The following is a 16,952-nucleotide window of genomic DNA, read 5'->3' on the forward strand; positions in this document are numbered from 1 at the left end:
CCAATCCAAATCCAATCCAAATCCAATCCAAATCCAATCCAAATCCAATCCAAATCCAATCCAAATCCAATCCAAATCCAATCCAAATCCAATCCAAATCCAATCCAAATCCAATCCAATCCAAATCCAATCCAAATCCAATCCAAATCCAATCCAAATCCAATCCAATCCAATCAATCCAATCCAAATCCAAATCCAATCCAAATCCAATCCAAATCCAAATCCAATCCAAATCCAATCCAAATCCAATCCAAATCCAATCCAAATCCAATCCAAATCCAATCCAAATCCAATCCAAATCCAATCCAAATCCAATCCAAATCCAATCCAAATCCAATCCAAATCCAATCCAAATCCAATCCAAATCCAATCCAAATCCAATCCAAATCCAATCCAAATCCAATCCAAATCCAATCCAAATCCAATCCAATCCAATCCAATCCAAATCCAATCCAAATCCAATCCAAATCCAATCCAATCCAAATCCAATCCAAATCCAATCCAAATCCAATCCAAATCCAATCCAAATCCAATCCAAATCCAATCCAAATCCAATCCAAATCCAATCCAATCCAATCCAATCCAAATCCAATCCAAATCCAATCCAAATCCAATCCAAATCCAATCCAAATCCAATCCAAATCCAATCCAATCCAATCCAAATCCAATCCAATCCAAATCCAATCCAAATCCAATCCAAATCCAATCCAATCCAAATCCAATCCAAATCCAATCCAAATCCAATCCAAATCCAATCCAAATCCAATCCAAATCCAATCCAAATCCAATCCAAATCCAATCCAAATCCAATCCAAATCCAATCCAAATCCAATCCAAATCCAATCCAAATCCAATCCAAATCCAATCCAAATCCAATCCAAATCCAATCCAAATCCAATCCAAATCCAATCCAAATCCAATCCAAATCCAATCCAAATCCAATCCAAATCCAATCCAAATCCAATCCAATCCAATCCAAATCCAATCCAAATCCAATCCAAATCCAATCCAAATCCAATCCAAATCCAATCCAATCCAAATCCAATCCAAATCCAATCCAAATCCAATCCAATCCAATCCAAATCCAATCCAAATCCAATCCAAATCCAATCCAATCCAACCAAATCCAATCCAAATCCAATCCAAATCCAATCCAAATCCAATCCAAATCCAATCCAAATCCAATCCAAATCCAATCCAAATCCAATCCAAATCCAATCCAAATCCAATCCAAATCCAATCCAAATCAACCAATCCAAATCCAATCCAAATCCAATCCAAATCCAATCCAAATCCAATCCAAATCCAATCCAAATCCAATCCAAATCCAATCCAAATCCAATCCAAATCCAATCCAAATCCAATCCAAATCCAATCCAAATCCAATCCAAATCCAATCCAAATCCAATCCAAATCCAATCCAAATCCAATCCAAATCCAATCCAATCCAATCCAAATCCAATCCAAATCCAATCCAATCCAAATCCAATCCAAATCCAATCCAAATCCAATCCACAAATCCAATCCAAATCCAATCCAAATCCAATCCAAATCCAATCCAAATCCAATCCAAATCCAATCCAAATCCAAATCCAATCCAAATCCAATCCAAATCCAATCCAAATCCAATCCAAATCCAATCCAAATCCAATCCAAATCCAATCCAAATCCAATCCAATCCAATCCAAATCCAATCCAATCCAATCCAATCCAATCCAAATCCAATCCAAATCCAATCCAAATCCAATCCAAATCCACCAATCCAATCCAATCCAATCCAAATCCAATCCAACCAATCCAATCCAAATCCAATCCAAACCAACCAAATCCAATCCAAATCCAATCCAAATCAAATCCAATCCAAATCCAATCCACCAACCAATCCAAATCCAATCCAAATCCAATCCAAATCCAATCCAAATCCAATCCAAATCCAATCCAAATCCAATCCAAATCCAATCCAAATCCATCCAAATCCAATCCAAATCCAATCCAAATCCAATCCAAATCCAATCCAAATCCAATCCAAATCCAATCCAAATCCAATCCAAATCCAATCCAAATCCAATCCAAATCCAATCCAAATCCAATCCAAATCCAATCCAAATCCAACCAAATCCAACCAAATCCAATCCAAATCCAATCCAAATCCAATCCAAATCCAATCCAAATCCAATCCAAATCCAATCCAAATCCAATCCAAATCCAATCCAAATCCAATCCAAATCCAATCCAATCCAAATCCAAATCCAACCAAATCCAATCCAAATCCAATCCAAATCCAATCCAAATCCAATCCAAATCCAATCCAAATCCAATCCAAATCCAATCCAATCCAATCCAAATCCAATCCAAATCCAATCCAAATCCAATCCAAATCCAATCCAAATCCAATCCAAATCCAATCCAAATCCAATCCAAATCCAATCCAAATCCAATCCAAATCCAATCCAAATCCAATCCAAATCCAATCCAAATCCAATCCAAATCCAATCCAAATCCAATCCAAATCCAATCCAAATCCAATCCAAATCCAATCCAAATCCAATCCAAATCCAATCCAAACCCAATCCAAACCAATCCAAATCCAATCCAAATCCAATCCAATCCAAATCCAATCCAAATCCAATCCAAATCCAATCCAAATCCAATCCAAATCCAATCCAAATCCAATCCAAATCCAATCCAAATCCAATCCAAATCCAATCCAAATCCAATCCAAATCCAATCCAAATCCAATCCAAATCCAATCCAAATCCAATCCAAATCCAATCCAAATCCAATCCAAATCCAATCCAAATCCAATCCAAATCCAATCCAAATCCAATCCAAATCCAATCCAAATCCAATCCAAATCCAATCCAAATCCAATCCAAATCCAATCCAAATCCAATCCAAATCCAATCCAAATCCAATCCAAATCCAATCCAAATCCAATCCAAATCCAATCCAAATCCAATCCAAATCCAATCCAAATCCAATCCAAATCCAATCCAAATCCAATCCAAATCCAATCCAAATCCAATCCAAATCCAATCCAAATCCAATCCAAATCCAATCCAAATCCAATCCAAATCCAATCCAAATCCAATCCAAATCCAATCCAAATCCAATCCAAATCCAATCCAAATCCAATCCAAATCCAATCCAAATCCAATCCAAATCCAATCCAAATCCAATCCAAATCCAATCCAAATCCAATCCAAATCCAATCCAAATCCAATCCAATCCAAATCCAATCCAAATCCAATCCAAATCCAATCCAAATCCAATCCAAATCCAATCCAAATCCAATCCAAATCCAATCCAAATCCAATCCAAATCCAATCCAAATCCAATCCAAATCCAATCCAAATCCAATCCAAATCCAATCCAAATCCAATCCAAATCCAATCCAAATCCAATCCAAATCCAATCCAAATCCAATCCAAATCCAATCCAAATCCAATCCAAATCCAATCCAAATCCAATCCAAATCCAATCCAAATCCAATCCAAATCCAATCCAAATCCAATCCAAATCCAATCCAAATCCAAACCAAAACCAATCCAAATTCAATCCAAATCCAATCCAAATCCAATCCAAATCCAATCCAAATCCAATCCAAATCCAATCCAAATCCAATCCCAATCCAATCCAAATCCAATCCAAATCCAATCCAAATCCAATCCAAATCCAATCCAAATCCAATCCAAATCCAATCCAAATCCAATCCAAATCCAATCCAAATCCAATCCAAATCCAATCCAAATCCAATCCAAATCCAATCCAAATCCAATCCAAATCCAATCCAAATCCAATCCAAATCCAATCCAAATCCAATCCAAATCCAATCCAAATCCAATCCAAATCCAATCCAAATCCAATCCAAATCCAATCCAAATCCAATCCAAATCCAATCCAAATCCAATCCAAATCCAATCCAAATCCAATCCAAATCCATTCCAAATCCATTCCAAATCCAATCCAAATCCAATCCAAATCCAATCCAAATCTAATCCAAATCCAATCCAAATCCATTCCAAATCCAATTCCAGATCCAATCTAATATCAATCTCAATCCAATTCAAGTTGATGCTTTCCAAAGCATTTGTATTCCTCTTCCTACGCCCATGTCGAACGAAAGTGTGCGGAATATGCTCCAGCCCAGTTGCATCCCACGTCTGAGTGAGCGTTGAGTTTCAATTTCAAAGTCAAGGAACTGTGAGCTCCAACCTACCAACATGCATTTTCCGCTATGCATGCTGCACGCGTTTCAAGCCGTGCTTCCTCCAGCATTGGGTACTTGCGATTACTAAAAATAACTCCCGCCAGAGACATTAAATAGTTTCTTTTAGTCTGACTCATTAAAATGTGCTCTTTCCCTCCCCTTTCATATTTTGTTTTGTTGTTTTCTTCATTCTATGTTGCAGATATGGAACACCGACAGGATCTCCGCCCTGCAACGGGAAGTCGACGTTATGAAACAACAACTGCAGGAGCTGCGGCAGCTACGAACCATCGAGAATCTGGAAGACTTTGACGATTTCGCGGAAGCGGTAAGTTGGTTCGATTGAAACCGGATCGTAAATCAATTTGAACTGATTACCTCGATTACCTACCTACTCAATCAGTGTTGTTCTGTGCATGCAGTACCTAGTGGATGCGTTCGGATGGGATGGGAGAAAATCAATAACCATGAATGGGGAAGGTAAAAATAGGAACACAATACATAGTGTTATGAGGGTTTCCAATTGGAGCTGACAGTTGATTTACTTCGAGGGTCAATTGTAGTCAGGTGTTGCATCTAGCGTGATGCCGACACATGTTGTCAAGTGGGCAGTTTATGCTCGAAAAAAGTCCACTCAGTTTTCAGTCGATTCTTACATTAGGATTTGTTTCAAATCTTATAACTATTTTATAACGTGAAACGTACACATACCCCAAGCATCACACAATACAAGAATGGTCAGCCAACATTTCAGTCGACAGTCTAACTCGTTCTTCATCACCACAGCTATATTAAAATTATAATCTCAATATATCTGCCCCTTGTCATCAGCTGTATACAGTAGGTATCCCGCTAAGAAACTGTCCATCATCATTGGATGAGCTATCGCGCACATATCATGACTCCTACGCAAGCAAACTCTTCCCCGCTTGAAGCGAAGCGAAATTCATAACCCATCCAACCAACCCAGAGAAGATGTGGAATTCGATCTGGATGACCTTTGTGCTACTGGTAGAAAGCAACAGCACATTGACCTGTTGCTCGATTTCAATAAACTAACTGAAAATCTGGTAAATCATAAAACTTAGGATAAGTTTCGTTCTGAGACGACCCACTCATCAGGCAGCGAACGGCATGGTTTACTTATGCGTAGAACGGCGCGACAGTAAAACTAGAGCCAAAATATGGTAATAACTTTATTAGGTCTCCACATCACCACTGGCGTTATTTCCAGATTAGGAGCATCATAATGGCAGCTATTCTCACGTTTCAATCCTAATTATGTTGGAGTTGTTTAAGATTTAGTATGGGAATGAGTTACTAATTTTCAGTTTTTGAATAGTGCATTTATGAACTATTTATTTTTTTTTTCAAAATAATTTGTCAACGGCGATAATAAATTGATCACAAAGCATGTTTCGTTGAAAAAAACATTAGAAATCGTAATTCATGATCACTTCATCGGTTCAGACTGGCAAACACTCCACTAGCTGTAGTGAATACTTCAACCTCTATCATCACCTTATCCCAAAATTAATCGGAAAAAGTGAAGTAGACAGCACAGGCAGGTGATGATTTATGATATACATATGCCCAATGCAGTGGTGTTTAACTGGAAGTGTTAAACGGTTCAATAATAAAATTGTGTATATTTGAGAACACATTTTTGGTTTCTAAAGACAAAAGTATCATTGGATCAATGAATAGCGACGGATTTGGTGGTTTAGTGGCTACTGCTTCTGATTCATATGCAGATTTTCGTGGGTTCAATCCCTGGCCCGTCCCTTTTCTCCTATTTTGTATCTTTCTATATATGTACTTTATCCCTCTTCTCTATAACACGTTCATAGCCATCGCTAAGACTGAAACGGGTTGAAAAAGCCGTTTTAATTCCTTTCAACTTTCACAGCACAGTGTGGAAGATAACGCCTATGAGCTATGCAATCAAGCGAGCTGTGTCGCGCATTATCTTCAGAGGTAATAAACACACTAATCATGATGATGAATCTGGGCTTGTTAGTGGAATACCTGTAAGTAAAAAGAAAATCGTGTTAAGTACTGTTCCTTTTAATTCCACTAAAAATTTGCATCATTTGACACATACGTAGACCTCAACGTAGTCGAGTCAAGTACAAGACACTGTAGACGACTTACAGTTGAAGTCTTAACACGATTTTCTTTTTACTTACACTAATCATTCAACTTACGTCTGGCATCCACGCACCAATGTGTGAACCTTTTGTCAACCATATCCCACCAACACTCCGACATCCGTATGACTTTGTGCAGACGCAGTGGTATATTTGGTCTCATGTGGATACAAATGATTGCAATCATCACTTTCTTCCCATTTCCCACATTGACCGGCAACCTGACGGGGCAGACGCCTAAAAATAGAAAATCACCAACACTCACACACTGAAGATGCCTGTTTGATCCCGGCAAATATCTCATTGGTGCTTTGTGTAAGTGTAGCTGGTCTGGCGATACTGGAGTAGCATCCACGGGCGAATGGCTGGTTAGGCTAGGAGTGATCAATACCATTCTCACTATGCGCACTTTAGAGACTCTCTTAAACAGTACAATAACGAAAAAGTGAAGGAACATTTGTACAAACCAGTGTTTTGGGATAGACCCCGTTTACCGCTTTTTAGTATGGCAGGTATCGCTGGGTATGGATTCGCTTTGATATTTAAAGTATTCTTTTTTTTAATTTGACGCATGCTATTCCGAGTGCTGCGCAATTGTTCGCGTTACGCTACAAACGATGCGACAAAACATACAAACTGATTCACTATTGTAAGCTTCACGCTGGAAGCAAACAATCAACCACCTATGTCGTGGCTTCGTGACCGAGTGGTTAGCGGCGTCAGTCGTTAGGTGTCTCGTAAGCCTCGGAGTGTGGGTTCGATTCCCACTCCAGTCGGGGAAAACTTTTCGTCAAACGAAAAATTCTCCACTGGGTGTTATATGGTTGTCCGTTGTCAAATGTTAGTATCGTTCAGTCTGTAGAGGCCGCAAGGTCGAAGACGGTGTAATTGTCTTTTTTTAATATCTATTCCTCAAAAAAAAAAAATCTAAACTCCCGATCAAAAGTTTGGAGTCACCTCCTCAAAAACATGTCATTTTTTTAGGCCCATATCTCCGCCAATTTGCGTCCGATTTCAAAATCCTAGGTCTCATTCGAAAGATAATAAGTCAAAGTAACTTTGAACATCAATTTGGTGAAAGTTTTTCAGAAATATTTGCATGTAAACTTAATCCAAAGTTGCCACATTTTCTAAAAAACGAATATAAACTCACGGCAGTGTCGCTGGAAATTGGGTTGACCAGATTTTAAGATGAGAGCAGCAAAATAACCTATTTTCTATTACCTTTCGACTCCTTTTTACCAAACTTGGCTAAAAAATCTAGAAAAAAAGTTATTAAGTAACTTAACCCTTGATGTCATCGACAAAAGTTTGGGGTCACCCCTCAAAATAATGTATTGGCCAAAAGTTTGGGGTCACTATCGTAAAACATGTAAAAGTGATTTTTTGATATCTTTGTCATCTTTCATTCAATTTTAATTCTTCTTGGCTTATTTGAAACGTAATGAATCGAGCTTACTCTAAAGCCATTGAACCACACATATTTGTTAAAAATTACATGCTTAACATAAAATTGCCTCAATTTTTGAAATGCGTCGAAATGTGTTTACTTTACATTACATTTTTATGCATTAAAATCGTTGAATACGTTAAATTAAAGACATCTAACGTAATTACCTTTGAATTGAGCCAAAACAAATTAAAATTGAACTATAGATGACGAAGATATCATCAAATCAGTTTTACATGTTTTACGACAGTGACCTCAAACTTTTGGCCGATACATCAAGAGTTAAATTACTTAATAATTTTTTCCTAGATTTTTTAGCCAAGTTCGGTAAAAAGCAGTTGAAAGATAATAGAAAATAGGTTATATTGCCGCTCTCATCTTAAAATTTGGTCGACCCAATTTCCAGCGACACTGCCGTAAGTTTATATTCATTTTTTAGAAAATGTGGTAACTTTGGGTTAACTTTACATACAAATATTTTTAAAAACTTTCACCTAAATCATGTTCAAAGTTACTTTGACTTATTATCTTTCGAATGAAACCTAGAATTTTGAAATTGGACGCAAAATGGTGGAGATATGGACCTATAAAAATGGCATGTTTTTGAGAGAGTGACACCAAACTTTTGATCGGGAGTGTGTATCCCTTTTTGTGCATTCTATTTTATGCACTTTTTTATGCCCTGCGCAAAAAGGGGGAAAGCTACTCAGACCCAACATTGTGCATCAGAATGTTAAATCATGACGGGAACTATTTCAACGACGGCCAGGGGGTGTTTATAGGGGAGAGCAAAAGAAGGTTACAGGGGCGTTTCAGGGGGTCCCAATGGGTTTCCGCGGGGTACCAGGAGATCTCAGAGGGGTTTTCGGGGGTCAGAGGAGGTTTTCGAAAGCATTGCAGAGAATTTCAGAGGGATTTCGGCGGGTTTTGTAGACGTTACAGGTACGGTTCCGGGGGTTTCCGAAGGTCTCGCATGCGTTACATGGGGTCCGAGTGGGTCTTAAGGGGATTTCAGGAAGTCTCAGAGCATTAAGGCTGGTTTCAGAAACGTTTCGGAAGCGTCTTTGGGGGTTTCGAGGAATCTCAGGTGCGCTACATAGTGTCCGAGGGGGTTTTAGAGGGATTCCGGAGGCATTTCAGAAAGTTTCAGAGAATTTTAGGCGGGAGTCAGGGGCGTTGCGGAAGCGTTACGGAGGAGTTTTCGGGGGGTTTCGGACCGTCTAAGGTGCATTACATGGGGTCCGACGGGGTATAAGGGGGATTTTAGAGGCATTTCAGGAAGTCTCAGAGAATTTTCGGTGGGATTCAGAGGCGTTACGGAAGCGTTGGGGAGGAATTTTCTAGGGTTTCGGAGCCTCTTATATGCGTTACATGGGGTCCGAGGGGATTCAAGGGGATTTTAGAGGCATTTAAGGAAGTTTCAGAGCATTTTAGGGAGGGCTCAGAGGCCTTACGGAGGAGTTTTATAGAATTTCGGAGCCTCTCAATTGCGTTACATGGGGTCCGAAGCGGTTTAAGAGGGATTTAAGAGGCATTTTAGGAAGTTTTTCGGCGAAATTCAGAAGCATTACAGATGCAATACGAAGTTTTCTGGGTTTTCGGAGTCTCTTTGTTGCGTTACTTGGAGTGCGAGGTTGTTTAAAGGGGGATTTTAGAGGAATTTCAGGTAGTTTCAGAGCATTTTGAAACGCCCCTGAAATACTCTTTGATTTGAAGGTGTTTTTGAAACCCCCTGATACGACCCTGGTCTAAAATGTCTCGAAAAGTCCCTGAATCCGTCGCAATCCCTTTGAAACGCTCTTGAAATCATCATAAACAATTTGAAATGCCACTGAAACCCATTTGGACGCCTTTAAAAGGGTCCATAGACCCCCTGAAACGCTCCTGGAAACCCTTTGAAACGTCGCTGAAATACTGTCAAACACCCTTAAATCTTCTAGGAACGCCCTTAAAATGTTCCTAAAATACCCTGCAACTCTCTTAAATGACTCTGACATACCTTGATACGCCCCTCAAACCGCTTGCATCGTCCTGTAACAGCTCCCTTGAATTGCCCTTAAGGCCACTTGAAACATCCTTGAAACCCCCTTAATGCTATTGAAAAGTATCTGAATTCCCCGCAATCCCGTTAAAACGCCAGCAAATATTGACAGAACGCTCTTAAAAGGCTCCTCAAATCCCCTTAAACAACCCCTTAAACCGCCCCTGAAAGCCCTTGCAACCCCCTTTCTTGGGCTCTCTGGGAAATTTCTGGAAAACCCTTTAGTCCTACCTCAAATGTCCAGTAGCAAGACCTGTTCTCGCGAACAAGATTCCAGCATTACAGCCCAAACTTAATTTATGCACAAATTTCCTTCTTTTTATGCCTTTTCTAATTTATGTACATTTTTAATTTATGCAGTCTCAGCCATGTGCATAAAAAGCGGTTCCAGTGTACAAATAACTCTCGATCAATATTTAACTATAAACTACACAAATATGCACTAACAGATACATAGAAACATATGTTAGATATCACTTAATGGACTGTACAAAAGCGAAAGTGAAATTCAAGAAATTTTTTTTTGCTAAATATAATCCCGAACCATATTTACTAACAGAAATAAACATCGAAATCGGATGAAGTCATGAATGAAGTACAGTCATGACCCGCTGGTTGGGGGCTTAATAGTTGGGTGACTTTTTAGTCGGGCCTCCGTTAGTTGAGCTGTCAGCCAACTTAAAAGCACCTGGATGTCATAATTCAATGTAAAACTGATAACCAATCTGTAATTCCGAGGGGCGAGCTAATGAGTTTTTGGTTTCTTAAACTTTACTGATAATCGAGATGAATTTCTATTTCATATTTCTTAGAAAAAAAAAACAATATGTACAATTACTTCGAAACAAATGCAAAACGTCGGCAATCTTTATTTTGTCGATCATTGAAAGCGTTCTGTGCTTGCGTTTTGTGGTCCGGGTGATTTCATAAACGTCTATATTTTTACATCACCGTCTAAAAATGGGTGAAAGTAATTGTTTCTCGCATTGGCCATATATGTATGTATCTTGCAAAACGTATCAATTTTGCTCTAAAAGTAAAACAAATTGAAAAAAATTGCTTTTTACTTCCAACCTAAACATGATTCAAAAAAAAAACAATGCGCACGCCCCTTGTGTTGCTGTCACTTCACCCAACTAGCGAATTGAATTCGTTGGTGGAGGTTGTGGCTCAACGAGCGGGTTCCGACTGTATTGAAATAGTGGAAATAGAATCCACAGAAAAGGGAACAACAAGAAACGAACTCATCGGATTATCATATTCTGCAAGTCTTCTGCATTAGCTCCTAACTGCAGCACTCAACAGGCTAAAACTGCCTTTTCTTTTTCTCATCAAAGTCGCTCAAGATTCAGGAAACATTTGTACAGTACGTCCCATTAAAAAAATGCGGAAATTTGTTTTTTTTTTCCTTTTCTAAAAACTTTTGATGCAATATTGATAATGAATCCATCCTTTTAAGATCAGGCTGCAATAACGAGGTGGTTATCATACAGGATATCTCATATTTGTTTCAAAATATTGATTGGTTACGTATATCCGATGCCTCATAATTGCCAATTTCTAAAATAAATCAATTTTTCCTCAAATTTTTGGGATGGTAACATAAGGGAATTTCAAAAAGCTGAATGCACAAAAGGCTGAATACGAAAGGCTGAAATTAAGAAACTGTAACATAAGGCTGAAATTACAAAAGGCTGAGAATTGAAAAAGCTGAAAATACGAAAGTTCATACAAAAGTTACAGCATTTCTCTTTTTTTGATTTACGCCCCAACTGAGATAAAGCCTGCTTCTGAGCTTGGCCTATCGTGTAACAGGCACGAAGATACTCAATGCCAAAGGGAGTCAAGAAAATGTTGGCCCTAAACAATAAAAAGTTCTTGGCCCGAACGCGAATCGAACGCGTAGCCCTTAGTTACAGTTAGTTTTGAAACTGAGCTTAGTGAGCCTCTTCACGATGATGCATACCAACGAATACAAAATGGTACTGATAAAATTTATATAGTTATTTTTTCCTTCTTTAAACATGAGCTATTCTTTCGAGTCATGTTGTTTTGAAGATTGTTGTTATTACGGCTACTAACAATATGATCAGAGAATTTTCCTTCTTTAAAATATATGCTATTCTTTTGAGAAATTCTGTCTTAGAAATGTAGGCGTTCAATAATGCATAGGATTACAACCAGTCGTAAAACTTTCCGATACAGAACAAATTAACTGAAGCATGCTTCCCCAAAAAGAAATAATTTGGCCAACCATGAACTACGGGACGGTAGGACGTTCAAACGTCAAGCTCAAGCAAAACCAATGCGAGTGCCACGGCTGGGTAATCGACCAGCATGCAAATGTTCAAGAAGACCGTAAAATTAGTATATGTATGTAATTATTTCCAATTAAAGTGATACATCTGTTTGTGTTGAGGTTAGCCTTTGGGCTGGTGCATTTGAAAACAAGGCGAATCACTATTTCAGCCTTATGTTACTTCAGCCTTTTGATGCATTCAGCCTTTTGTAATTTCAGCCTTTCGTGTTTCAGCCTTTTGTTATTTCAGCCTTTTGTAATTCAGCCTTTTGTACGTAACCCAAATTTTTTAGGCTTAATGAATTTGGATGGAAACTTTAAACACATGAAAATCACGCAGAAATATGTACTCTTAAAAACGCTTATGTTTAGAAAACTGTTTGAAAACAATATTAGATGCTTAGGAACCAAAATGAAAAAAACCGGCATATTTCAAAAGCTATGTATAAGATGGATCAGCTAAAAACTTCACACTGTTAGAAAAACATGCTAGTGAAGGCTCATAAACCTACGTTTATAATGGACACAAATACGTAGTACTTAAAAACAATTTGATGCATCATACTTATTATTTTCTGAAAAATTTGTTTTGTCGTACACTACTACTTTCAGTAAATGTCCCATAACTTAAAAGACAGTAAATTTTCTTAGTTGTCCAAATCACCAACTGACGCCTAAATACCTTGTCTAGCTATGAAAGTGCTGTTCTTGAAATAAAATTTAATTGAATGTGACCGAGAGAAATTTTACGAAAATTACAGCCTTTAAAAACGGCCTCTGACGCGTGGGCCTTTTTGAGATCCTTATTATCAAATTTTTTTCCAAGGGTTATGATTAAAATCACTAAATGTTTCTATGTCATTGAATTAATGTCTCAACTATATAATCCAATAGAGAAATGCATGGTTTATCGATTGGAAGCAGGTGAACAATGTCCTTGAAAGAAAATAATTGAAAAGTACCCATTTTTCGTAGAAAATCATGAATATCTTTTGAACGAAATGAGGTATCAACATTCCCGCGCACAAAAATGTACTTTTTTGAAAGCTTTAAAAGGTGTTCTGAGACAACTTTGATGAGGAATTTAAAAAAAGAAGAATTGATTTAATTAACGACTAATAAACTTTACTTAACATGCAGTTCATCCTGCTAGTGTCCAGACAAACGAAAATGAACGAAACATTTCTGTTGGCAAAAGTGCAGAAAAGTGGTATTTTTCAACACAAGCGTCGAAATGTAGTACTTTTTGACACTATTGTTTAACTGAAAAAAGTGGACGTTTTCATAATGTAATAACTAAAAAAATGGGCCAGTAATTTAACTCCTGTCACGGTCGCCATGTAATTCAACTTGGTTAGTCACCACTCAAACGAATAGTCTTTCCCCCCGATTTCTTCTTCTTCTTCTTTATGGCTCTACGTCCCAACTGGGACTTGGACTGCCTCACTTATACTTAGTGTTCCTTGTGCACTACCACTTGCACTTCCACAGTTATTAATTGAAGAGCTTTCTTTGTCTGACATTATTGCATGAATTTGTATTTTGTGAGGCAAGGACAATGATACACTATACCCAGAGAGTCGAGAAAAACTTCCCGACTGGAACGGGGATCGAACCCGCCGTTTTAGGATTGGCGATCCATAGCCTTAAGGCAAAACTAGACGCATTTTCTCATTTTTTTGGTTTTTGATTTTTTATTAACCTTCCGTAACTCGCGCGATTGACTACCTGCGTCAGCACCACGCCAATGCTGAGTACAAAAGGCGGGATTTTTTCAACATGTTGTACAAAATACAACAGCGCGATCGTTCGAGGGTTAAATAATGAAGCAATATTTTCAAAATCGGTTTTCATATACAGTTAGAAGGAAGGATCGAGCTATCTCCTGGATTTTTTTCATGTGTAAAACTTTTACTAATTTTTCAAAAACCATTTTTTTTTTGACATTTCATTCAAAAATGGTTACCTTAAAACTGGAAAACATTTTCCTCAAGAAAAAAAATCAGGAGATACCTACCTTGATCCTTCCTCAAACTGTGTACGAAATCCGATTTTAAAAATATTGCTTCGTTATTTATTAAAAAAAAAATCCAACCTGAAAGTGAGGAAATGCTTCCAGTTTCGCCATAACCGCTAGGCTATCTGGAGACCCCTCGACTGTACACACTGTTATCAAAATTTGGTAAAAACAATTTTGAGCTATTATCAATATTGATTAATAAGGCGGCTATTGGAACACGTCTGCTTATCAGATATCATTTTTTCGGCCCCAGAGGAACCTTCTCTTCTATTTTTGGGAAATTTGTGTTGGCTAACATACCGAAGATATGTCCTGCCCAAATCAAAACTTTTTAATGACCAGTAAAAAAAGGTAGAGAACTACTGACCTAATCCCTTCCATTTTTTGGAATTGCCTTGTTTACGTGATAGCTCAAATTTAGGCTTTCATCGTGTACATTGCGCTGCACCGCAATTGGACCTTCTGATTGAGCTGCACTTCGCTTAATTGCTTCCAACTGAAGTGTTCCATGTTTAGAATAAATAAATTTTCATCGGTCGAGAGTCATCTTGCAGTGCACTCCACTTGCTGCGGTGTTGATTCGAAGTGAGATTATTTATACCGTTCTAGTTTGGGGCGTCCGTGAGGAACGTGCCGTTTTCCACTAAAGAGGTGTAAATCGTACTTTCACGATACCAGGAAGCGATTGGTATATTCAACTCGAATGGTTATTTTGTTCATGTTCCTGCTAATACTGATTTGAATCACAAGCTCTTTGTCTTCTAATCAAGAGCGATATGCACGTGATTGAGCATGTTACATCTATAAATTGTAGTATCATGCATGATACATGTGCGCTAGAGTAAACATTCAGTGCACTCAAAAACATGGTATTTATTTGAGAAACTCCTCTTCCCTTTATTTGAAATTAATATGCATGTGTAATATGTACGATAACCATTTCAACTTTTGGTCAAAACTATCAATGCTGAAATGAAACTATTTATATTTTTACTCATAGTTTGTCACACATTCTCTCAATAAAATAACTAGCATCTTGCTTACCGCATGATCTTATGTTAACAAAAATCTTAAATAAAAAGAAAATCGTGTTAAGTACTGTTCCTTTGAATTCTACTAAGAATTTACATCCTTTGACAGATACGTATTTCGACCTCAACTGTAAAGTCGTCTTCAGTGTCTTGTACTTGACTCGACTGTCGAGCCAAGTACAAGGCACTGAAGACGACCTCACAGTTGAGGTCGAAATACGTATCTGTCAAAGGATGCAAATTCTTAGTGGAATTCAAAGGAACAGTACTTAACACGATTTTCTTTTTACTTACAGATATTCCCCTAATCATCATCAAAAATCTTAAAATTTACTGATAGATGATAAACTTTTAAAATCATTAGAGAGCTTGAATGAACCCAGATTTTTTTTAGTTATATCTTCTTACTATTTGAATATTGAGTCCAAAGAAACAGTTTTGATCAATCTCCTCACAACAGGATACCAAGTTCATTCATAATATGGGACGAAAAGCCTCCAAAATAGAAGTTAAATGGGCCTCATCATATCTTTCTTGCTCGATAACCACAAAAGCGACCCGCACCGGCGGTTCTCGACGGGGTTCTACACACCTAAACCTACAACAGTGCCACGATGACTCACATCTTTTCCCTTGTCTGCTTTTGCAGCCCAACCATTGTCAATCGTGATAGGATGTTTCGAGTTTCGGTCAACTGTCCGGGTCAGACATCATCGTCACTCTGAAGAGGCGGTCCGACGTCCGGCGCGCGCGTTATCGAAACTATGCGGTCGCAGACCCTGGATCACACAGCTCTACCAGCACAATATGGTCGGTCACGACATGATGCGAATTTGTCACACTGATGATGAAAGCAAACGAGCAAGCTATCTATTGCGGGGATTCGAAAATCTTTTAATTTGATCAAGCAAGACGGCTGCCTGTTCCGGGGCGAAATGTGAACGGGTTTAATATGTCTGAATTAAGGGGATGTCCATTAATTACGTAAGGGTTTATGGTAGGAGGGAGGGTTTGAAAAATCTTATGCGCCATACAAAAAAAATTTGGGTTCTCATACAAAAAATCTTACAAGGGGGGGAGGGGGTATCGAAAAATCTCTAAAATTCCCTTACGTAATTAATGGACAGCCCCCCAAGGAAGAACCTTATTCGATAAGAAACGATGGAGTAAAATAATTGCCCATCCCAGTTTCTATAGAAAACTATCGATTATTCACATCGAACCTGTCCATTTATTACGTAAGGGTTGCATGACGCATAAGAAAAATCGTATGCGTCATGCAAAAATATCCCATACAAAGAATCTTACAAGGAGGGGGGAGAGGGTGTCAAAAATTTATAAAAAAAAATCCCTTACGTAATAGATGGACAGCCCCTAATCAACCATGTTGAATATCACAATTGTAAATTTAACTCACAATGCAAAAGACTGTCTAGATATATTTTGATACGTTTTTAAATCAACTTTTATGTAGTGTTGGAGCGGGGAGGGATTCAATCACGCACTGTTTTTACAGCAGATCGAAAGTCGTTGTTTCGTTGATCAGCTTAAACTAAATAGATTTATTGAATTTCAATTAACTTATAGATAATACAATTTTACTCACAATTCTTAGTGCTTCCTTCCGTCGGGTTTCAAACCTTTTCTCCAACTACTATTTCAATTTATTATTCTAATCTGTATGCTTTTTTACTATTTCAACCACTATCGATGGTCTTTCTCTTTCAACTGATCTTTCACTCTCCTTTATC

General features: G+C 38.0%; 1 protein-coding gene across 1 annotated transcript in view; it reads left to right on the forward strand.

The window, feature by feature from the left end:
* The window catches only part of LOC109423316 (protein eiger), a 57,864-nt gene that overhangs the window by 18,012 nt on the left and 22,900 nt on the right, over positions 1–16,952 (forward strand). The window contains exon 2 of the mRNA XM_019698248.3: positions 4,413–4,538. Coding sequence (XP_019553793.3) covers positions 4,413–4,538 — 126 coding nt within the window. The remainder of the gene's footprint in view (positions 1–4,412; positions 4,539–16,952) is intronic.

The sequence above is a fragment of the Aedes albopictus genome, chromosome 2, assembly GCF_035046485.1.
Source record: "Aedes albopictus strain Foshan chromosome 2, AalbF5, whole genome shotgun sequence".
NCBI classification, from domain to species: domain Eukaryota; kingdom Metazoa; phylum Arthropoda; class Insecta; order Diptera; family Culicidae; genus Aedes; species Aedes albopictus.